Consider the following 25819-nt stretch of genomic DNA (forward strand, 5'->3'; position numbering starts at 1 on the left):
CCTCAGTCGCATTTCCTCCATTCCAACAGTCATTGACCCCTCGTCGCCTGACGTCATAGCCGAAGCCCAAGCCCACGACGAGGAGCTCCGCCTTTTGCGCCTCCGCTCGAGCTCCTCGCTGAAGCTGTTGGGTTTCCCTGTACCCGGTTCTTCCCGCACCATTTGCTGCGACACCACGACGCCAAGGCCAAGACCCTTCGTCGCCGCCCACCTCCGACGGTCACTCTTTGCTGCGCTGCACAACCTGGCCCATCCTGGCATTCGTGCGTCTCAGCGCCTCGTAGCAGACCGCTATGTACAGCGACGTGCGAACCTGGGCACGTGCCTGCCTACGCTGTCAGCGATCGAAGACTCACCGCCACACTGTGACCCCACTAGGACGTTTCGCTCTCCCCGACGCCCGCTTCGACATGGTCCACCTGGACATAGTGGGACCGCTGCCCCCGTCCTCCGGCAATCGCTATTTTCTCACCGCCGTGGACCGTTACACTCGATGGCCAGAGGCGTTCCCCATGCCAGACATGTCAGCCGAAACTGTCGCCGCCAGCTTCTTGTCTATGTGGATATCGCGTTTTGGCGTACCCTCCCAAATCACAACTGACCGGGGGCGGCAGTTCGAAAGCCAGCTCTTCACCGCTTTTGCTACCCTCCTCGGCACCACCAGGCTACGCACAACGCCCTATCATCCTGCTTCTAATGGCATGGTGGAACGCTCATCGCCCACGAAGACAGAGATCACTGGGTCTCTCGTCTCCCTCTCGTGCTCTTGGGTATTCGTGCCGCCCTTAAGCCAGACCTCGGATGCAGTTGCGCCGACCTCTTCTACGGCTGTTCACTCCGCCTCTCCGCAGAGTTCTTTAGCCCGTCGAAACCCGACATATCACCTTCGGCCCTCCTTCAGCGCCTTCATCGCTCTTTCAGCATTGTGCGAGCAACCCCGTCGAGAGCTTCATCCCACCATAGCCCCAACATCCCCCAAGACCTGCCTACGGCAACCCACGTGTTCCTGCGGACAGACTCGGTGCGTAAGTCCCTCTCTCCGCCTTACTCCGGACCGCATCCTGTCCTCGCCAGGAACGACAAAACATACCGCATTTTGGTAAACGGGAAAGAGGATACCGTCTCGGTCGACCGGCTGAAACCGGCGTACCTCGAAAACCCCGGCATTGTCGCCTCCTTTGCTCCCGGTTCCTCGTCGTCCATCGCTCCCAACAGCCGTTCCTCTGCACCCGGCCGCTCTAAGCATGTCTCATGGCCGGACAGCCTGGGCTGTCTCCAGCGGGAGGGCCATGTAGCAGACGACACAGATGGCGTGCGCCGTGCGCAGGCACATCGAGTTTCGCACGCCCCTCGTGTTACGCGCCAGCCTTTGACCATTCTACTCGGCCACCCTGATCGAGTTCAGTTGGCACCCAGCCGGCAATAAAGAACCTTCCGCTGCAGTCCTTTCTCTGACTCAACACCCTTTATTCTGCTATAACGATTGCATAGGAAACTATTGCAGAAAAACACCATGCATGAAAGCTGATTGTAGGAATTAAGAATTCCATTCCCAAATATCTTACTAAATGAGATTTGCAAAAGAACAAAATAATGGTTGAGCAAGACATGTCCATCTCATCCGAGAGCCAGGCAGCTAACTGAATAATGACGCTTTGTTGTTCCTGAATAAAATCACACACCTGTCCCCCTTGCGGTTATTCTCTGAACTAAATGAATCGCAAAATTATTAAGAATAGCTCTACTCTTATTCAAGGCAGCACTATCGACATCGTCAAGAATGTTTCTTTTCAAAAAGAAAAAACTACATGTAGAAGGAAAGCATGTCAGAACAGGTCTGGGCATGTCAGCGCATGTTTGTCAGACAACAAGAGGGAAAAAAGCGAAAAGAAACACTTGAACAAAGAAGAAAACCAACATCAAACTATTTCTAAGCACACGCACACCTCTTATTCAAAAACAGTGCTCACCATAAATCCGTCCAGGACAATACACACCATTTTTCTATTGCTACACTTTTTCCAGTAACGGTCAATGCATTGCTACAGACTGCGTGACGTCATCGCATCCTGCCTGAAGAAGGCAGCGGCAAAGACAAACACTCCTATTATTTATTGAATCGCAAGGTTATTTCCTTTTTCCGAATGACCTTCACTTTTACAATAAAATTCAACAAAAAAAGCACCGTGTATATTAGCGATTTTCACCCTAAAGGCTCATCATGGTCATTAGAATCACAACACCAGTAAACTACCACTGCTCTTTTAAAATAATAAGTGAGACCACTCAACATCACCACCAGGATTATGTAACACATGACCCGTTCAGTAGTAATTGGTCTGGTCGCAGGAGCGGGGGATCCATTCAGCAACCTGGACCCCTGGGCCCTACCCCTGAGCCCTGCGCGCATTTTTCTCCGCGCGGCGCGTGTGCGGAGGGTTGTCCGCGCGCTTATCGGCGGGGAGAGGGCTGCGTGCGCGTTTACGCTCTCACATTTTTCAGCCTGGGCCAACTTCTTTCGTCATTTTTCCGCCTGGGCCGACTTCATTTGTATTTTTACCCGAGACAACAGGTGCGCAATAGGCGATTTACATGCATGCACAGACATGCAAAGGATAGCCGTACACAAAAGTACAAGTGAAAATATATTAAAGTTATTATTGCCAGGAATTATTATCACACATCATACACAATATTTTTATTAAAGGTAATCATACATACAAGTTTTCAGTTAATCAGTAGGGTAGCACATTTAATCAAAGAAGATAAGTCTTATAAAAAGTCTAACATCATTATATGTGAGCCTCATAGTGTTTTAATTACAAAGTTCTGATAGATGTATGTAACTTCAAGCACTGGCGCGCATGTGATGGGCTGTCCGGGTGCATACCAGCGGGCCGACGGGGCTGAGCGTGACCTTATTGTTGTGCACCCTGGGCCGACTTCTCTGGCGATTTTCCGCCTTGGCCGACTTCGTTCGCGAATGTTTTTCAGCTCATCGGCGGTCGGCGCGTGTACGGAGGGTTGTCCGTGCGCTTACTGGCGGGGGGAGGGCTTCGCGTGCGCTTACCGTCGCACATTTTTCAGCCTGGGCCGACTTCATTCTTTTTTTTTCGCTACAACATGTGTGTGGTAGACGGTTTACATGCAACTATAGACATACAAAGAGGAGTCATACACAAAAAGTACAAGTGAAAATATATTTATTAAAGCCAATAGTGCTGGGAATTGTAATGCCAATTGTGATGTCAAGGAAGGGTGAAGGAGAAAAACCCAGCCGAAAGCATTCACGACCTGAAACAGAAGAAACAAAATGCAAGACAGTACATGTAAAGCATATACATATTTTATTCACTGTACCTAGCCATCTGATTCTGAAAGAAAACATAAAATCAACATTCATCTCATTGCTTACTAGTTTAATATTCCAACATGACAGAAACTTAATTAATCAGTTTCTTATGAAGTGAAACATGACAGTGAAACAAACATTAATCAGTTTCTTATGAAAAGTTTCTTATGAGCATTAATATAGAACCAAACCGACATATCCTCCAACATGTAGGGAAATAGCTACACAGTATCATATCAAAACAAGTAACTGTCACCACATTTAATCAAAGAAGATATTCTTAATCAATATGATTACAGACAAAATTACAAGTTTTATTGTAAAAAGTCTAATATTCCTATACGTGAGAACCATCAGTGGAATAGTGGGAAGTTCTTACTAACACTACGAACATTGATGGAGACATAGAAAATATGCACCGTTTTCATCTCAGTTTTCACTCTTTTCCTCACAGCCGGGAGACTGTATGCTTTATCCCATGCTTTATTACTCAAAGGGTTGGGGGCTATATTCCTTCGTCCAGCAAACAGAACGCTCTAGAGGTCAGATAAGATAGTTCAAAGGCGATATATTTTTATTGTGCAGTGCAAATATATGCCGATATTACTCGTTGGGATCGCTATCCTTTCGCGTCCTTTCCTTGAAACGGAAATCTTTCGTCAAAGTGGTTGGCAAGTCGACTAAGTTTGTACAGATGCGATATTCTTATTGAACATGCAGAGAAATTCCAAATTATTAAATGGTACCAACAATACTCAATCAAAAATGAGAAAAAAATTTAATTACATCAATTTTTGTAATATCTTGCAACAGAAAGTTCTAATGCACCACACAGAAATATCAAATGTGAAATGCAACTCGACCCATGTAGAAAAATCGCCAGAGAAGTCGGCCCAGGGTGCACAACGATAAGGTCACGCTCAGCCCCGTCGGCCCGCTGGTATGCACCCGGACAGCCCAGTGCTTGACGTTACATACATCTATCAGAACTTTGTAATTAAAACATTATGATGCTCACATATAATAATGTTATACTTTTTATAATAAAACTTGTAATTTTAATTGTATCGTATTGATTAAAAATATATTCTTTGATTAACTGTGCTACCCTACTGATTAACTGAAAACTTGTATGTGTGATTACCTTTAATAAAAATATTGTGTATGATGTGTGATAATAATTCCTGGCAATAATAACTTTAATTAATATATTTTCACTTGTACTTTTGTGTGCGGCTGTCCTTTGCATGTCTATGCATGCATGTAAATCGCCTATTTCGCATCTGTTGTATCGGGTAAAAATACGAATGAAGTCGGCCCAGGCGGAAAAATGACCAAAGAAGGTGGCCCAGGCTGAAAAATGTGAGGGTAAACGCGCACGCAGCCCTACCCCCGCCGATAAGCGCGCGGACAACCCTCCGCACACGCGCCGCGCAGGGAAAAATACGCGCAGGGCTCAGGGGCAAGGCCCAGGGGTCCATGTTGCTGAGCAGACAGCCCGCTCCTATACGACCAGACCAATTACTACTCCTTTCTATGCTCGTATACTCGTTGTCTGAGGCTACATGTGCGAGCAAAAAGGTGCGAAAGCCGGGGGGCAAAGTTCCGTTCGCGCACGACAAAGCACAAGACAGAACGCCTTTACGGGAACAGATATATGTTTTGATTGCATTCCTACCATATTAATGATTTTCTATCTTGCATTGCAGTTTAGAAAAACTACTACAAAAAATAATTTTAGGAGCCTATTAAAATTCTCCTTTCTATGGAAACAATAATTGTCCTGTTACCTGGATTAATCAAGCGCTCCAATTTTTTCTCTCTTCCCATTTCAGCCTTGTCATGCAGTGAAGCAGACTCACATCCAAAATAATTAATTCACACTGAGGGTGCCGCGCTTCAGGATTTTCCTGTCCTGCGGTCAGCAAGAATTTCTGCACGAATACCTATAACAGCTTACTTCTTCATACCGAGCTCCAAACAACATCTAACAAACAACCAGAGAAACCCACTTCTCAGCTTAGCAGCAGCAAAAGCAGTGATTTGAGGAAAGAGCAGCAAAAATTGCGTGCACTTGTACTTGAGTTTAAAAACTGAAGCATATGCTAATAAACTAAGAAAGAGACACTCATGCCTTATATCAGATAATTTTTGCATAATGCTCCATACACAGCCGCATTGCCCTTGCGTAAAGAAAGCACAAGACAAGGGCACACAAATTCCTTTAAGCGAGCAGGGAAAAGGCTTAAGACCTCAGGAATAATCGCAGAGTCACCACACACCGCTACGCGGCTAACACAAGATAACGCGAGAATAATAATATATAATTTAAGCGAGAAGGGAAAAGGCTTAAGACAGAGCGCTGAAGAATAATAGCGGAGTCACCGGGCATCGGTACGCGGCTAACACAAGATAACAAGATAATAGCGACGGGTAAAATTGCAACACTGCTAAGCAAGCCCCAACGTGCCATGACGACGTCGCAAACCAGGAAAAAAGCACGCACACGCAGACACCAGCTCAGGAATGCACAAGGAGAGATGCTTTATTGGAATTTCTCCTCCACGCTCACATACCAGCATTTCTACACAAATACTTATAGCTGCATACAGCTTACTCCATCAATATATCAAGCAAAGTGAATACTGACACTCAACAACATATAACAAAAAACAAACAAATTCCATTCTCATGAACTCTTCTCTGCCGAGCGGCTTTCCCCTCACCTACATTCTCAGTGAAATAAGAAAAGAACCGCGAAAAATTACACGCATTTGTGCCCCAATAGCTCTAACTGCAAGAAACCGTAGCGCACGCTAATAAATATCGGAGAATCACCGCTTATCGCTACGAAACTCGACGGCTAGCATGACAGCAACAAGATATTAGCGAAGTGTAAAAATTGCAGCAAGAAAGACACGACTGAACAAATCTAGACATGCGATATAGCATACCAAATACTGCTCATCGGGGAAAAGGCCTAAGCAAGCGACAGAAAATCATAGAGCTTACACAACTTCATTTTTCTATTTCGCGTAAACTAAACGCAGTCTGTTTGGAAAACGACGCACAAATTTTCTCAGAGAGCAGAGAAATATAGGAATTTCTACTCCGTGCTCAGATACCAGCATTTCTGCTCAAAAACTCATGACTGCAAAATTAAACACTGCTTACTTCATCAAGATATTGAACACCAACAAAATCAAACAAACAACCCCACTTCCACTGATAGAACAGTATTCAGCTTTTACCAGGATGCTTTCTTCTGCGTAAAAGTAGAGAAAATAAGAAAAGAGCAGCGAAAAACTACACACACTTTTGCTCGCATACCTATAAGAGAAAAAAGCAAAATAACGAGGCGCACGCTAATAGACTGTGACAAAGACAGCAATTTCTGCTATCAGATAATTATTGCATAATGCTAAATACTCAATTGCATTGTCCCTGCGTGAAGAAAGCACAGAAAAAGGACACACAATTTATCTTAGGCGAGCAGGGAAAGTCAATTCTAGTCGGACAGCTTAATACCATAACGTCTGAATTTCTGCAAGGAAAACAAAGCTTGAACAGCGCTACGAACGTGACAGATACCTACTAACAAACAAACAACAACAGGACCGGCGTCGGGCACTCATAAAATACCCTGTCCAAAGCAAAGACTTCAGCAGGTTCGCGAGGCAATTCCATTAAAAACGCTCGTCCTATCCTACAGATAGCAATGCAAAGGCGACTACCCTTATTTTTTAAACCACAATTTCACGCAATAGTACATAAATGTATCACTCGTGTCACACGAAAAGGCAAGCAGATAGCACTTACTTGTCAAGTGGGGTCCCTGGTTCAGAAAAGCGCGCGCCTTCGCTAATATCTTGTTGCTGTCATGTTGTGCTAGCCGTTGAGTTTCGTAGCAATAAGTGGTGATTCTCCGATTATTGCTGAGCGGTTCGACTTAAGCCTTTTCCCTGCTCACTTAAGAAAATTTGTGTATCCCTGTCCTCTGCCTTCTTTACGCAAGGGCAATGCGACTGTGTACGTGGCATTATGCAAGAATTATCTGGTGGCAGAAATGAATGTCTTTTGCTCAGTTTATTAGCGTGTGCTACGGTTTCTTGCAGTTACAGCCATTGGGGCACAAATGCGGTTCTTTTCTTCTTTCACTGCTTTTACTCAGAATGTAGGTGAGAGGAAAAAGTCAGCATCCAGGTAGAGCAGGAGAAAGCCTCTCGGCAAAGGAGAGTTCATGAGAATTGAATTTGTTTTTTGTTATATGTTGTTGGGTTCTCGATATGTTGATGAAGTAAGCTGTATGCAGTATTTGTGTATACAAATGCTGGTATGTGAGCGTGGAGGAGAAATTCCAATACAGCACCTCCCCTTGTGCATTCCTGAGCTGCTGTGTGCGCGCGTGCGCATGTGTGCTTTTTTTCCTGGTTCGCAGCGTCATCATGGGCTTGTTTAGCAGTGTTGCAATTTTACCCGCCGCTATTATCTTGTTGTTATCTTGTGTTAGCCGCGTAGCGATGTGTGCTGACTCTGCGATTATTCCTGAGGTCTTAAGCCTTTTCCCTGCTCGCTTAAAGGAATTTGTGTGCCCTTGTCCTGTGCACTCTTTACGCAAGGGCAATGCGGCTGTGTATGTAGCATTATGCAAGAATTATCAGATAGCACAAATGGGTGGTTTTTTCTTAGTTTATTAGCGTATGCTTCTATTTTTAAAGTCAAGCACAAGTGCGCGCAATTTTTGCGGCTCTTTCCCTTTTTCACCGATTGTACGCAGAAGAAACCCGCATGGTACAGCGGAGAAGAGGGTTTGTATGTTTTTTTTGTTTCTTAGATGTCATTAGGAGCAAGATGTGTTGATGAAGTCAGCTGTTATAGGTATTTGTGCAGAAATGCTTGCATCTGAGCGCAGGACAGAAATTCCTAGCACGCCACCCTCAGTGTAAATTAATTATTTTGGTTGTAAGACTGCTTCACTGCATGACAAGGCTGAAATGCGAAGAAAAAAAATTGGAGCGCTTGATTAATAGTGATCCAGGTAACAGGGCAATTATTGTTTCCATAGAAAGTAGAATTTTAAGGCTCCTAAATTATATTGAGTGTAGTACGGACTTTTTGTGCGATGGCGTTGTCTAATCCTCCGTCGATCGCAAATGGAACTTTGCCCCCAGGCTTTCGTGCCTTTTTGCTCGCAGGTGTAGCCTCAGACAGCGAGTATACGAGCATAGAAAGGGTAATATATTACATAAACCTGGTGATGATGTTGAGTGGTCACAATTATTATTTCAAAGATCAGTGGTAGTTTACTGGTGTTGTGATTTTAATGACCATGATGGGCCTTTGGGGTGAAAATCGCTAGTATGCACCGTGCTTATTTGTTGATTTTTAATGTAAGAATGAATATCATTAAGAGTAGGACAAAGGAACTAATCTTGCGATTCAATAAATAATAGGAGTCTTTGTCTTTGCCGCTGTCTCCTTCAGACAGGATGTGATGACGTCATGCAGTCTTTAGCAATGCATTGACCGTTACTGGAAAAAAGTGCAGGAATAGGAAAATGGTGTGCATTGTCCTGGACGGATTTATGATGAGCACTGTTTTTGAATAAGGGGAGTGTGTGTGTTTAGAAATAGTTTGACGCTGGTTTTCTGCTTTGTTCAAGTGTTTCTCTTCGCTTTTTCCCACCTTTTTGTCTGACAAACATGCGCTCACATCCCCTGACCTGTTCTGTCATGCTTTCCTTCTGCATGTAGTTTTTTTTCTTTTTGACAACGAACATTCTTGTCTTGACGATAGTGCTGCCCTGAATGGGAGTAGTGCTATTCTTAATAATTTTGCGATTCGTTTAGTTCAGAGAGTAACCGCAACGGGGCAGGTGCATGGCTTTATCCAGTCGAGGAACAAAGCGTCATTATTCAGTTATCTTCCTGGCTCTCGGATCGGACGGACATGTCTCGATTAGCTCGTTGTATGTAGCCATTGATGGTGTTAGGATATTTTGTTCTTTTGCGAGTCTCATTAAGTAAGACTACAATCAGCTTTCATGCATGGTGTTTTTCTGCAATAATTTCCTATGCAATCGTTACAGTAGAAGAAAGGAAATAATCTTAGGATAGTGATTCAATAAATAACAGGTCCCCTGTCTAGAGCGAACCCGTTCTTGAGCCACGCAGGTGCATGATGACGTCATACCGCGACTCTATTGTTTCAGGTGAACCTTGAGCATTAGTGGAAAAAAACAGTGTAGCCCTGAGACAATAGGCTGACGTCACGACCAATGAACAAGGCCTGCAGAAGGCGCCAGGATTCACTTGTCTCTTGGACATTGGCGGGTGTGGGTCCGTTAATTCTGTTCCTAGCATGTGTGTTAGCCGTTAGTGGACAAGCGTAGTCTCGGTGGGATTCGGTTTACCTCTGACAGGGTACAGATGTATGGTTTCGTCACTGGTGTATGGTGTGCGACGATTCTGGTGGATTTTGTGTTGAGCGGACGTACAATGAGGGAATGCAGTGTACGTGTCCGATGATGATGTGTGTCTTTTTCACTCTGTTCAAATGTTTTATTATCAAAGCATTACGATTCAGTTCGTGCCTGGCTGTCAGATGGAGTTGACGCATCGTTCCGCGCGCCTCATACTCTGTGTTGATTTGGTGAGTGCCTAGTCCGCTTATTAGCCATTGATGGAGTCACGTGTTAGGATATTTTGTTCTTTTGCAAGTCTCATTTAGTAAGACTTTCGAATTCGCAATAATTTCCTATGCAATCGTTATAGAAGAATAAAGCAAATAATCTTGGGATAGTCTCATTAGTAAGACATTTTTATTCCTACGATCAGTTTTCATGCATGGTGATCTTCTGCAGTAGGTTTTCTATTTTTATACAATCAACATAGTTGTAAAAATGAAATAATCTTGGGATGGTGATTCAATTCAATGCGCCCTTGAACCGTACGGATGCATTCTTGGGTGATGACGTCATGCTGCGGCACTATTGTTTCAGGTGGACCTTGTCCAGTTGAGCATTAGTGAAAAAAAAAACAGTGTAGCCCTGGGACAATAGGCCGGCGTCACAAGCAAGGCAAGGAGAGGGCGGAGGAATCCAGTTCTCTCTTAGCCTCTCGCAGGTGGCGCTAGGAGCGCGCTGATTGCGCTACGAGCGCATGCGTAGTGGTCGCGGAGAGGCGCCTGTGTCAGTCGGTCGCTGGCTCTCGTCAGCAGAAGATGTGCGGTACGTCGCTCCATCGTCTCCGCTCTGCGTCACTTGATCCCTGGACGCTCCGTCGCTGCGGGGGAAAAGGTGGGTGATTTGCCGATGTTTGCGCCTTGTTTTACCGCGCTCGTGTTAAGCCTTTTCTCGCATGTTTGCCGTACGTGCATGTTTAGACTTGTTTAGCAGTGACCAAGCCTTTTGTTCGTGTTATCGCATGTTTAGCGTTGTGTGACTAGTATTTTTGTGGTTCTTGTCTTGTGCTAGCCGTTGAATTCTGTAGGTGATAACGCTGTGGCTAGGCCTAGTCGATTGCCCCGATGTGTACTGTTTTCTCCGTGCCGTTTAGTAGTAGCGGTTAGGCCTTTTCCACGCGCTCTGGCATGCTTAGACTTGTCGAGCAGTGTGGCAATTTTACCTTAATTAAATCCACGGAAAATATTGCATTAAGTTAGATTTTGCACTATTTAATAATTTAAATTTCTTAAAAATTTAAATAATTTTTAAGTAATTTTAAAGTAAAAAGTGCAATAGTGCAATATTTTCTGTGTAGAAGTCGGGTTGAATACTCTTGAGCAGACATGGGAGCAGGAGGAATCAGAGGTGGTACGCTACATTCGTTACAGTCGGTGAGGCCGCTTCCATGGCAGTGTCAGCGAGAGTGGCTAGCTCGTCTGTGGATAGATTCGAGGTTGCGGCGAGAACCATTTGAACGTTCCGCGGGAGTCTTTGTAGGAACAGCTCCCGGATGAAACTGTCACTGGTTGATGATGCTCCATCGCCGAGTAGTTGCTTCATACGGCGCAACAGTTGTGTAGGGCGTCTGTCGCCGGGCTCTTCGGCCGATAGAAGTTGTTGAAGGCGCGCGCGGTCCGAGCAGGTCGTTCGCTTGAGCAGGGCAGCATTTTTGGTTTGGCGTCCGTTCGTTTGACGGGATGTCCATGGGAGGTGAAGCAATGATGTCGTAAACCTCCTCGGCCGCAGATGGGGAAAGCACGGAAATGACATGATAGAACTTCGTGGATTGTGCAGTAATGCCAGCGAGATGCAACTGGGCTCCGGCTTGTATGAACCAGGTGGCAGGGTTCCGATCCCAAAAGGGTGGGAGCTTGACAGTGACAGCGGTGACGGTAGCGGACCGTCGAGCGGGGCTGAAGGGGGCGGTTAGTGGTGCGAAATTGGGATCGCCGTCTCCTGTAGACATGATGATGTGGTTAAAGCAGGTAAGACGCACTGTTCTGTCGGAGGCCAGAACAGGTCTGGCCCATTTCTCGCGCCAGGGGCGCTGGCAGTGTGGCTGCCACACCCGTTACGACTTCTTGAATTCAGCATTATGTATTCGATGCACGGCGATTTTTACATTTATTTCACTTCACAAAATAGTATAGATTATCATAGCTATGTGTAACTTCTGTACGTGTCTCCTCTTATATTAACCTCTGTCAAGTAGGGTAGGGTCCTGTGGCTACCAGGGGTAAACAGCGCATGTCATCATAACTTCTCTATCATTTATTGTTGTTGTAAGTGCTTCCGAATTTCGAGATATAGATATTAACAAGAACAGATAAAGAGAAACATGTATCAGTTTTCAGCGATTTGAGCACGCATTTGATTCACACATCACAGACAACTGCTTGCTCACACCTGTCGCACTTAGTCTAAATTGTATTATGCTGCGGGTGTCCGTGGGAGAAGATGAAAGTTCAGGGAGTTCAGCCCTGCTGTGTGAGTCAGAACAGCCCTCTTGTGATTTGTAGTTGTTGATTGCAAAATTTTCCGAAGTTAAGCAGCAGGCACTTGTGCTGCCGTTCGGCAAACACTGATCCCTATCTTGCGTTTCCTCTCCCTTTTTTATTTGGTCTAATAAATATATCCCCCATTTTGCCCGCGAAGAAACGACTAGTACTAGTAGAAAGGAGATATTACTCTTCTTCTTGCAATCTGGAATGATATGCTTGGTTTGACAAACGAACAAAAGCTTTCCTTGCCGTATGACGGATACCCAGCGCTGTCGGTGATCGGTTTCCCTATTTTGGCCAGGGCAGTGCCAGTGCCGTTCATTACAACTCTGGCCCGGGGAAGCGGTGAAACTTCAGACACTTCCCCCTTTCGAGAGGAAGAACTACCTGAATGCACTCAGTGTAGCGAACCCTTGTCGGTTTTACACAAACTCATCTCATGTCCATCCAGCAAGGCTATGCAGCACTACGCGTAAAAAACTATTACCTACGAGCACATGCGCACATTCCACATCACTCCACAGCTAGAAGAATCCCCAGCGGCCAGCGCGCGCGAAGAAGCGACCTTCTCACGTGACATATGACGTTCGCCGAGAGACTCCCGTGTGACTCGCACTACAGCCGAAAAGGGTCTCCCATGCACACAATAAGCGCAACATCCTGTGAGCGTGGTAACCTTCAGATATATTTCTGCATAAGAAACAGGCATTGCCGCATGAGGTGAGCCGTTCGACCACTGACCTCCATACTGGTGGATTCAGTCATGAGTAAATGAGTTATTCAAATAATCAGTGAATCGCAGTTACAGTAACTCTTTTCGAAGTGGTTACAGTTACAACGTCGGCGTAACTTGAGAAAGCGTTTTTGATAAACGAAAGCCGAATAAATCAAAACTCAACAATCAAGAAATGTCCAATCATAGTTACACGATCTTATAAATGGATGATTCTCCCCGAGCCAAAATAGCATACCTAGCATTACCTAGATACTGATACTTTCTTCTGAAAAGTAATTACCCCAGTAGCTATTTTCTACTTTCGGAATTATTTTTTTCGACAACAGAGATGTCTTCTGCTTTCGTTGCTGCTGGTCCTTCCCAAGACGGGGCCTTGATATAGCAAATTTCATTAACACCACTTCCGATGAAGCATGCTGTCATTTGGTGCTCCCCCCTAGTCGTCTGCTGCAAAGAGCGCCTGTTTCTCTCCCTATCTGCCGTTCAAGTGCAGCGTCTCTGCAACTGTTTCCGCACTCGAATGTCGTGCCGAGGAAGCTCACCATAGCTACTCCGCAGGAAACTCACGAACTCGTGTTTTCGTTGAGAAGGTTGGGGTCGCGCATAAACAGAAATTCCATTCCACGTATGTGTAAGGCTAACTGGCCCGATCAATTTCACAATGTTTTGTTTACTATCATAGGTTTCCATCATATTCAATAGTCTCATACTCCTACGGAAGTGCTATTGCCGGTCTATGATACGATTGAGTTAACTCACCATTTGTTCTTAGGTATTTTGCCTCCAACAGAAGGCACTGCTGTCATCTGCGGCTTTGATGTCGTCAAGAATACTGCAAGTGCACAAAAAAATATCGCCCTGTGCCCGCAGTTCGATGTTTTCTTCCCAGAACTCACAGCGCACGAGCACTTGGCTTTTTTTGGTTCGGTAAGTTACCGGAAGGTCCGATTGAAGAAATAAATGCAGCTTTCTAGAACATGCAATGATTACTGTGCAGCTTAGAGCCCAGTTGTCTGGCAAGGATTTGGAAGCGCGTGTATCCAACGTTCTGGCTAGCGTGAACTTGACGCCCAAGGCTAATGAACTGGCGAAAGCGCTCTCCGGAGGCATGAAGAGGAGACTGAGTGCAGCCATTGCAATTGTGACTCAACCGCAGGTACGTAATTATAATTGAACCTCTGTATGCAACATTGGGTTAAGTCGAATTAGCCCCTTTTTAGTATTTTTGTTGCAATGAGATATACATACCAGTGTGTACGTAGCAAAGAAAATTTAGGACCGTGTTGCAATTTATTAACTCGTTATAGGAGGGTAAGAAACGAGAAATGCATGCGCGTCCGATCAGGCCCCTCTTCTACTCACGCATACCAATGGTGTAGCTTAAATTTTGCTACGATGCGGAAATGAACTTCCACTCGAAAAACATGTTCTTCCTACCTCACGTGACCGTGTCGGGAAAACGTGTGCACAATGCTAATAAGTCGTATTTAGCTGACCATACAGAACATTATTTTCAAGATTGTGCTCGTTTAGCAGCACGGTAATCACGATCTAGGCTGCTCCACTGCACAAAGGGAACTTCTTGCCCGTCTTGCGTCACGAGTAGTGCACATGAAAACACAGGTCAATGACACGGCATCATAACGGTGAAGTCATATTTTATTAGCCGAGGAGCAGAAATGAGCAAATTGGAAGTCGATGCTCGCGAAAGCTACAGACGGGACACAGGGCAGGTGCTAAGGGTTGTGGAAACCTCAGTTCCCACAACCCTGGGGCGTCAGCCCGTCCGTTCAGCCCGCGAAGGAACAAGCAGCAGAACAGGTTCAAACAAACAAGATGGTTTATTGTACCTTTGACAGAACCAGACCTCCGGCTTGCATCCAGCAAAACCAACTGCCCCTCTTCCTCTTTCCGCCCCGCTTTTTCATCCATCAGGGAACGCCCCCACAGTCCCGACGGGTTCCCTCCGGTGTCGCTATCAGTCTGTGGAACCACTGCGATGTGGTTGCCACAGGATGTGCGGGGCCTGAGGCGAAGGCACATCGCGGAGCCTGTTTCACACCAGCAGTAATGAAAAGATAAGAAATTATAAGATTTTCGCAGTGGGAGATTTTAGCAGTACGGGATGACGGAACGGCACATAACATATTCTTCTCTCCTTTATGTTTTAGCCGAAGATCGCGCGTGCGATTAAGTGCATACTTGAAAATCCTACTTCCATAATCCCTAGTTGAAGGCTTCGTGCACGAGGCCTATGCAACCGCGTGGCCTAACTCTTTGACCTTACCCGCCCCCCTCCTCTATCGCCGGCCCTGATGGGACAAGAAAAGGCCCCTTTTAGCTCGACCACATCTGCAAAACAGCGTCTCACGTCTTTAAAGCAACGTGCAGAACGTCAACACGTTACTTCAAAGCCCAGACAACGTCTGTGCTCTTCCTGGTGTCACAGACGAGAAAAAATATTGCTTAGAAAATGCCACGCGAAAAACCCATACTGTCCTCAACTTGCCCTATGCTAGGAGGTATAATTTGAGCCCATTCATGTTAAATGCGCCGTCGTTGCGCTTAGGCACTCTACGTTTCATTCTTGAGCTTTTGACTCACAAGGCTATGAGTAATTTACCCCTTTGGGTGGGTGCAAAGAAGCTCGACCATGTGCGTTCCCATCGCTTCCTTGGTGTGGTCCTCGACTGAAACCTGTGCTGGGCTCGCCACATTAAGCACCCTGAAACCAAAATGCAGCGATGGCTTCCTGCAACTCAACATCTTTCTGGCTTACGCTGAGGCTGTGATCATCGCTCCCTTCTAGCCGTTCACGTGGCTTTTGTGAGGGCGACTGTGCTTTACTGTGCGACTGTGCCTTCCAGTCTTGCACACGGTCTCTGCAACATCGTTAAATACCCCTCGGACACTGTTCGTCCGAAGCCTTCGTCGCTGCCTTGGAGTTCGAAGAATGGCTGAAACACGACAAGTCCTGGCTGAAGCTGGTGAACTTCCGCTGGAGGTCCTCCGTGAGCGGAAAACGGCTCGACATTTCCTACGTTTGCGTGCGCACATTCCTCGTCACCCGCTCGGCAGGAAAATTCGATACCGTCCTGAAAGTGATTTCCATCGCGTAGCGCAGAGGACACGCCAGGCGCTCACTGGCTTCATACCTAAGGACGTCACACCGCCGAACGCCCCCTGGTCTCTGCCTGTGCCACCCACCTTCGCACTCTTCTGGACCTCCAGGACCACAGAGATCACGTTCCCCCTCAAGTGCTTCGAGCCCATTTTTATGCTGCCGTAGATGCGAAGTTTTCTACCTCTATACATCGATGGCGCATCTCGAAATGGCAAGCCCGCGTCGGCATTCGTCATCCCATCTGAAGCCGTAGTTGAAAGACGTCGCCTTTCGCATCAAACCTCATTCACAGCTGCGGAACTCTATGCCATACTTTTCTTTCTGCAGCACATCGTTCACTGAATTGGGTCATATTCACTGACTCAACATCTGCGCTGCAAGCAATTGAAAATCTTGGCATCTGAGGCTCCTCCGCATCATTGGTTATGGATGTGCTAATGGCTTACAAACTACGAAGCAGGGCACAGGCTCGTTCTCCAATGGGTTCCAGCCCATTGCGGTGTCGAAGGCAATGAACAGGCGGACAGCGCCGCCAAAGCAGCTCTCTCGTCTCGGAGACAGGCGCGCATTGCACTGCTGAAAGATCGTCGGTCCGTACTTCCACGCCTCGTGACTCCTGTGGCTACCCGCCGACGGACAGCTGACATTCTCCCCACTCCCTGCTGAGCAGAGTTGATCCAGTGCTCGCTTTCCGCATGCCTGCACATATCTCTCGTCAAGATGCCGCATTAGTTCATCGAATGCGCTTCGATGTGGCCTTCACAGCACAGTGGCGCTACCGCTTGTGACAAGTTGCCTCTCCCCACGGCAGCCTGTGCGGTACCGTTGAAGGTCTAGAGTACATTCTTGTCCATTGCCCACACTACCAACCTCCCCGAACCGTACTCTCCGGATCCCTCAACGAGCTAGACTCCCGCCTCCCTCTCTCACAAATTTGCTTGGTCGCTGGCCACATCCCGCACACCAACGCTCTGCCCTCAAGGCTCTCTTCACCTTTCTGGACACCACAGGACTTCGATCCTTATTGTGGTGGGGCTCATTATCTCATTCCCTGCATCACCACCAGCTATGTGGTAGAGGTAAGTGGATGGAATCAAAATCGCGCAAATAATTCCGAATATCGAATTCGAAGAAAGAGAATATTCAATGATATAATGCAAAATCTGCACTTCAATGGCGTCTTTGGTGTTATTTGCTTGAGATAGTGGTTTTCACTAGACCTTACGGCAGCGGCGAAACATGTCATTCTGCCCCATAATAACGGCGCTAAAAAACAGAGAAAGGGACGGAAATGCACATTCAAGAAAGTTTTACTCGACAAAAGGTTACACAAGCATTAAGAACAGTCAAGTCACCCCACTTCTTTTCTATATAAAATCACACAGAGCGTGCTAACGCAGTTGTCACCCAACTTGTTAATGAAATAACCTTCCGCGATTTCCTTCTCTTTCTGTTCGGAAAATCAAGACTTGACGTCAGTTTAATCAAGGAAGACATTGCAGCGACAATCATCGATATTCACGGAAAAAGTACTGTTTCTCTTACGCATGCCACTTTCGCGTAAGTAATAATGGCGGAGCGAAAGTTGAAGACGACTTTGCACCTAGATGCAAGAGGATATATACCCACAGAATAAAATTTGAGTAGTTTATGGGAGGATATGTCAATATATCTGTATTTATATTTGCGTTCTCCAACAGTCTCAGAATTATTTCGTTCCAGGTTATGTACAGTTGTATATAAGTTGACACATAAACTATGTATAACCTTGACCAAACGTGAAGTTACAGCCTCAGTATGAAATTATGTGCCATATACACTTCCTCTACCAAAGATACGTACAAACTATGGATATTTTTCTAAATCATTATTCATATTTATCAACCAAGTAAGGAATTATTTCAAATCTGATGAGATATAAAACCATGCGAAATTATTCTTATTACAGCATATCTGACTGTTGTAGTAAAGCTTGAGTTATGTGCAATATGTGTAAATATCTTGAACGATAGGATATTTGTGTAACTGCCATATGTGTATTTTTCTTTTTGTCATATTGTTATCATTGGGATCAGTGACACACCGCTGGCGTATGATCCCTTTTATGTTTGTCACCATTTTCAAATTTTATTATTCAACCTGCGAAGTTTGCAATATGTCATGTAAAATGATGTATAAATAAGGAATTTCCTTCCTTCCTTCCTTCCATATAGCTGGCACTAGGGCAGAACACCCACGATATAAAATGAAAATTATAGGTACTTAAATATGATATGTGTGGCCTATCTAACCTAAAGCCTCTCATCTCAACAGATGGAATTTGTCATACTTACAATTTGTTGTGACAGCAATCAACCCGTGAAAGACAGGGATATGATAAATTAGGTCCTATATGCTTCCGCTGTTCCGCTCACTGTACGGACATCAGCTGGGACGTAGCTGTCAGACGAGATCGTACGACTTGTCGTCTGCTCTCGAAAATTCGCGCGCGTGACATCAGAACCCTTGCTAACCCCTACCCGCCTTGAGCCCACCTGCCAAGCGAGTAGGAGAGAGTTCCCCTGCAACCCTCGGGTGACAGGGTATCACGTCATCTCCGGTACACCCGCTTTCTCGGCCACCCAGGGGTACTCCCGAGTTACACGGATTGAATAAAAAAATGCACCCACTGCTGTTCAATAGAATTTCTAAGAGCGCGTGCACCGCGCCTTTAAAGGTCAATATGTAACACGCCGCGATTGTACAACTCACTTTAAAGCGTAAATGGTAGTTCAAACGATATTGTTCCTATATGCCTCTGGGATAAGTTGAAAAAATTGCTGAACGCGTGTACAGCGCCATTTTAATCTGCAATATGCAAAATAGTCTTGCACTACTGGCGCCAGTGCGGTAAACAGTAATTTAAATTACGTTGCTCCGCTGTGCTTCTGGTAGAAGATGAAACTTCCTAATAGCATGAGCAACGCCCCTTTAAACAGTAGTACGCAATATGGAATGTATGCACCACTGGCGCCAAAGTGTATGCAGTAATTCAAAGTATACTGCTTTGCTGTGCTTCAGTAAGTGACAGTTCACTAAGTGGCACCTCCCCTTTAAATTGCAGTAGTATGGGATGGACTGTCAAAGTGCACAACGCTCAACTGTCCTGAACACGATTTAATTAGCAATTAGAGCTAATTGGGACCCCCACATTAATCAGCACCCTCTAGGGAGTCACCACACTAATTGGGGAGCGTCTAACTCGTGTCCAGACCAGCTGAGCGTTGTGCACTACGACAGTCCATAAAAAAGACAAAAATAGATAGAGATAGAGTGGAGAGAAGGAGTTTAGTTGAAGATCAAACGACGCCATGTTGAAGAAAGCGGTCCCGAACGGCCGCTGACCATCGCCGGGCGACGGAGCACAGAGGCAGGTTGCAAAGCATCGCAGCTATGATGTCATCATCACATGTCTGGGCAGGTTAGGACAGCTCTGGACATGCGAAATGAAAAACACTCGTAATACAGAGGCTGGGAAGCAAGAGTATGCTAACCATCAATAGCAATCAACAAAAAGCATTAGTTACACAAGAAATCATCCCACCACAACAGGAGCGCAGAACGATGCGACTGCTCCATCTGACAGCCAGGCAAAGAACCGACTCGTAATGTTTTTTTCTTCTGTATAAAGTCCCGCAGCTGCACCCCCTAGCGGTTGCTTTCTCAACTAATCTCACGACAAAATTATTAAGAATTACGTCTGCGCTACTCTCATTCCCAAGGCAGAAGAAGATAGAAAATGGCGGGGATGCCCGGGCAACAGCAACCAGCGCCCGACGTGCACGGGCATGAAAATCGCAAACAAAGCAGGGACAAAGTTGGCCAAAGCATTAGTTACACAACAAATCAGCTCACCACAACAGGAGCGCAGACCGATGCGACTGCACCAGGCTCCAACAGCTCCCCATAGAGCCCATAGTTTGAGATAATTCACACAACACTGGGCACACGACCAATGAGAGTGCAACGTTGTAGAAATTATGCAATGCCAGTCGGCCAATCAGGAGCCTTAACTTTGGCTGACCTTTCGACCCGTTCTGGCTACCATCGACTTCTACCGGATTTCACGCCTACCGCCGTTACCCGATATTCAAAATAACTGAAGCTTCTTTTGGCTAAAAGAAATATTTATTTGACACAAAGCACTGATTCAAAGATCTGATACATGAATGCACTGTGAATACAAAGTCCACTGCGTTGCTGACGCATAAATTCGAACTTGGAACAAAACAAACACAGCTCTCGAAATCCGACGGGGCCCGCGCTTGTTCTTCACTCTCTGACAGCTCCAACTCACGAAGCATTCCAGTTCCAGAGTTGATAGACTGTTCGTTGGATAATAGTCGTGTCCAGGAACAGCACAACACACGTTGAATCACATCGACGCATGAATAAACCAGCGAACACTTCTATAAACTGTTCTGCCGATTGACATCACCGAAACACGGAACACGAGAGGACGCCTTGCCGGCCGATTTTATGATGAGCATCTTCTTTCGTTGTTTGCAAAGCGGAAAGGGCACTTGTGTGGCACGTAATCATAATCCTGTCTTTGTTGTTAGGCCTCAAAATCCGACGGCGCCCGAACGCGTTCTTCACGCTCCAACCGCACCAGCCCACGAAGCATTCCAGTTCCGTAGTTGATAGACTGTACGTGGGATAATAGTCGTGTCCAGGAACAGCATAACACGCGTAAAATCACAAACTGTTCTGCCGATTGACATCACCGAAACACGGAACACAGGAGGACGGACGGACGCCGTGCCGACCGATGCGAGCTATTTCGAAACTATGCTGAAACTGCTGAAACGGCCGCCGGGACGCTGCACACACATGCGCGCGTACAAAATGCGATTTCAAAACGTTGTCGACCAATCGGAGTGCGCACGCAGCCTGGGCCAATGAGCTTGCAACGTTGTAGATTGGCGCAGTGGTACATACTCTACAGCCGCATCCTCGGTTTCCTGAGGAGGACTGACTGCACCATCCGACAGCCTGACACAAACTGAGCCGCGCGGGGACTGCGGAGCGACCGGTGACAGGTCTGGCACTCCGCGAGATCCAGCGAGGAAGTGACTGGGGCACCGCGCCGCGGGCGCTACGCATGCGCGCGCTCTTAGCGCCCTCTGCGGCGACCACCTGCGAGAGGCCAAGAGAGATGAGCATTCCTGCGCCCTCCTCTTGCGTTGCTCATTGGTCGTGACGTCATATCCCATTGTCCCAAGGCTACACCGATTTTATTTTTTTTTCACACGCTTGTTCGACACAACTTGACAGGGTCAATCTGCAATGAAGCCATGGCATGATGTCATCATGCACCTGCGTGGCTCAAGGACGTGTATGCTCTAGACACCTAGGGACCTGTTATTTATTGAATCACTATCCCAAGATTATTTCCTTTATTCTTCAATAACGATTGCATAGGAAACTATTGCGAATTCCAAAGAACAAAAAACAAAAGAACAAAATATCCTAACACGTAACTCCATCAATGGCTAATAAGAGGACTAGGCACTCAACAACCCAAGTAACACGAAATGTGGCATCAACGTTGGACTGACGTTGTCTTTTCGACTCTCCAATGTTGGAGTAATGAGGGATTCCAACATTGGAACAGTGTGGGAATGTCGCCTCCTTTAATGTTAAGTCTACATTAGCAAGCAATGTTTCTTCTGACGTAACAACCACATCCTTACAACGTACGCGACTCGACGCTGGAATCACGACAATATTTTAGGGTTCCAACGTTGGTCCCACGTCTGCCCTAACATTGTTGCGACATGTGGGCAACATCTGCCCCTATGCTGCTCCCAATTTTGCGCTGACACTGCTCTGACGTTACAGCAACATCTATTCCAACAGTGTTCCAACGTTAGTGCAATGTATGCCCACACACTCTTCCGATATTATCTGCCCAGCAGTGTTCGGATATTTGAGCAACGTCTGCCACTATATGTTGGTCCCATGTTGGCACTGACACTGCTCCGACGTTACAGAAACAATGTTCCAACGTTAGTGCAACGTATGCCCACACATTGTTCCAATATTATGTGGCCAGCAGTGTTCCGACATTTGAGCAAAATTCGCCCCTATGCTGTTCCTACGCCTGTTCTAACGTTGTTCTGGCGTTACACCAACGTCTTCCCCATGGCATTCCGACGTTGCAACGACATGTCTGCTTGAGCATAGCTAGTGTCGTAGTATGCAGCGTGCAAGCAAATGAAATGTTGTGAATATAATGGTTTATTCACATATGAGGATGTTCATGCCTTGTGTGTGTTGCCTACTGATGTTCAGGCCTGAAAAAGACAAAAGATACAATTTTTTTCTTGCTCATGTGCAGTCAAATTTAAAAATTTCAATGTGGACATCACAGCACTGGTGGAGACATCACAGTGACTTCAATGTTCAATGGTGCCACATGAAAATAAGGGGACTGAAAATGGCAAACATACAAACGCGGAGGGGACTTCTGTTGATTGATTCATTGATTTGTTTTTTTACGGCTCAAGAAAAACTGAAGCTATGCCATGCTGCGCTGCTAAAAAAATAAGGATAGTCGCGTTTGCATTGCTATCTGTAGGATAGGACGAGCGTTTTTAATTGAATTGCCTCGCGAACCTGGTGAAGTCTTCATTTTGGACAGGGTATTGGAGTACCCCACGCCGGTCCTGTTGTTGTTTGTTTGTTAGTATGTATCTGTCACGTTCGTAGCGCTGTTTTTCCTTTGTCACTCACATGCCACTGAGACATGCCACATCCACTGAGCTTTGTTTTCCTTGCAAAAATTCAGACTTTATGGTATTAAGCTGTCCGAGTAGAATTGGCTTTTCCTGCTCGCTTAAGATAAATTGATGTCCTTTTTCTGTGCTTTCTTCACGCAGGCACAATGCAATTGGTATTTAGCATTATGCAATAATTATCTGATAGCAGAAATGGGTGCCTTTGTCACAGTTTATTAGCTTGTGCCTCGTTATTTTATTTTTTTCTCTTATCGCTGTGCGAGCAGAAGTGCGTGTAATCGCTTCTCTTTTCTTATTTTCTCTACTTTTACGCAGAAGAAAGCCTCCTGGTAAAATCTGAATAGTGTTCTATCAGTGGAAGTGGGGTGTGTTGATTTTGTTGGGTGTTCGATATCTTGATGAAGTAAGCAGTGCTAAATATTGCATGTTTTTGAGCAGAAACGCTGGTATCTGAGCACGGACTAGAAATTCCTTTGTTTCTCTGCTCCCTAAGAAAATTTGTACGTCGTTTTCCAAGCCGACCGCGTTTAGTTTATGCGAAATAAGTTGTGTATGCTCTATGATTTTCTGTCGCAGGCTTAGGCCTTTTCCCCGATGAGCAGTATTTTGTATGCGATGTCACATGTTTGGACATGTAGTGTTGCCATTTTTACCCTTCGCTAATATCTTCTTGCTCTCATGTTGTGCTAGCCGCGTATCGATAGGCGGTGATTCTCCGATTATTCCTGAGCGGTACGACTTAAGCCTTTTCCCTGCTCACTTAAGGCAATTTGTGTATCCCTGTCCTGTGCTTTCTTTGCGCAAGGGCAATGCGACTGTGTATGTGGCATTATGCAAGAATTATCTGGTGGCAGAAAAGGGTGTCTTTTTCTCAGTTTATTAGCGTGCGCTACGATTTCTTGCAGTTACAGCTTTTGGGACACACAAGCATGTAATTTTTCGCGGTTCTTTTCTTCTTTCACTGCTTTTACTCAGAATGTAAATGAGGGGAAAAAGTCAGCATCCAGGTAGAGCAGCAGAAAGCCGGCAGAGGAGAGTTCATGAGAATGAAATTTGTTTGTTTCTTGTTATATGTTATTGTTGAGTGTCAGTATTCACTTTGCTTGATATGTTGATGGAGTAAGCTGTATGCAGCTATAAGTATTTGCGGAGAAATGCTGGTATGTGAGCGTGGAGGAGAAATTACAATATACCACCTCTCCTTGTGCATTCCTGAGCTGATGACTGTGTGTGCGTGCTTTTTTCCTGGTTTGCGACGTCATCATGGCATGTTGGAACTTGTTTAGCAGTGTTGCAATTTTACCCGTCGCTATTATCTTGTTATCTTGTGTTAGCCGCGTACCGATGCCCGGTGACTCCGCTATTATTCTTCAGCGCTCTGTCTTAAGCCTTTTCCCTTCTCGCTTAAAGGAATTTGTGTGCCCTTCTCCTGTGCTTTCTTTACGAGGGGACAATGCGGCTGTGTATGTAGCATTATCTGATACCAGACATGAGTGTCTTTTTCTTAGTTTATTATCATATGCTTCAGTTTTTTGAAGTCAAGCACAAGTGGGCGCAATTTTTGCTGCCCTTTCCTCAAATCACGGCTTTTGTGCAGAAGAAAGTCGCATGGTAAAGCTGAGAAGTGAGTTTCTCTGTTTGTTAGATGTTGTTAGGAGCTCGGTACGTTGAAGAAGTAAGCTGTTATAGGTATCCGTGCAGAAATGCTTGCATCTGAGCGCAGGATAGGAATTCCTGAAGCACCGCACACTCAGTGTAAATTAATTATTTTGGATGTGAGTCTGCTTCACTGCATGACAAGGCTGATATGGGAAGAGAGAAAACATTGGAGCGCTTCATTAATAGTGGTCCAACTAATAGGGCAATTATAGTTTCCATAGAAAGTAGAATTTTTGATAGACTCCTAAAATTATAGTTTTGTAGTAGTAGTTTTTCTAAACTGCAATGCAAGATAGAAAATCATTAATATGGTGGGAATGCCATCATGTTCCCGTAAAGGCGTTCTGTCTTGTGCTTTGTCGTGCGCGAATGGAACTCTGCCCCCGGCTTTCGCGCCTTTTTGCTCGCAGGTGTAGCCTCAGACAATGAGTATACGAGCATAGAAAGGGTCATGTATTACGTAAGCCTGGTGATGATGTTGAGTGGTCATACTTATTATTTTGAAAGACAAGTGGTAGTTTACTGGTGTTGTGACTCTAATGACCATGATGAGCCTTTGGGGTGAAAATCGCTAATATGCACGGTGCTTTTTTTGTTGAATTTTATTGTAAAAGTGAACGTCATTAAGAATCGGACAAAGGAAATAATCTTGTGATTCAATAAATAATAGGAGTCTTTGTCTTTGCCGCTGTCTTCTTCAGACAGGATGTGATGACGTCACGCAGTCTGTAGCAATGCATTGACCGTACACATACATACTGGAAAAAAGTGTAGCAATAGAAAATGGTGTGTATTGTCTTGGACGGATTTGTGATGAGCACTGTTTTTGAATAAGAGGACTGCGTGTGCTTAGAAATAGTTTGATTTTGGTTTTCTGCTTTGTTCAAGCGTTTCTCTTTGCTTTTTCCCCCTTGTTGTCTGACAAACATGCGCTGACATGTCCTGACCTGTTCTGTCATGTTTTCCTTCTACATGTAGTTTTTTTTCTGTTTGACAAGGAACATTCTTGACGATGTCGATAGTGCTGCCTTGAATGGGAGTAGTGCTGTTCTTAATAATTTTGCGATTCATTTAGTTCAGAGAGTAACCACAAGGGGGACAGGTGCATGGCTTTATCCAGTCGAGGAACAAAGCGACATTATTCAGTTAGCCGCCTGGCTCTCGGAAGGGATGGACATGTCTCGATTAGCTAGTTGTATGTAGGCGATGAAGGTGTTAG

General features: G+C 45.6%; 1 protein-coding gene across 1 annotated transcript in view; it reads left to right on the top strand.

The window, feature by feature from the left end:
• The window catches only part of LOC135388463 (phospholipid-transporting ATPase ABCA1-like), a 391000-nt gene that overhangs the window by 153595 nt on the left and 211586 nt on the right, over positions 1-25819 (top strand). Inside the window, exons 11-12 of the mRNA XM_064618039.1 lie at positions 13808-13962; positions 14033-14191. Coding sequence (XP_064474109.1) covers positions 13808-13962; positions 14033-14191 — 314 coding nt within the window. The remainder of the gene's footprint in view (positions 1-13807; positions 13963-14032; positions 14192-25819) is intronic.

Source organism: Ornithodoros turicata, chromosome 3 (assembly GCF_037126465.1).
Source record: "Ornithodoros turicata isolate Travis chromosome 3, ASM3712646v1, whole genome shotgun sequence".
NCBI classification, from domain to species: Eukaryota; Metazoa; Arthropoda; class Arachnida; order Ixodida; family Argasidae; genus Ornithodoros; species Ornithodoros turicata.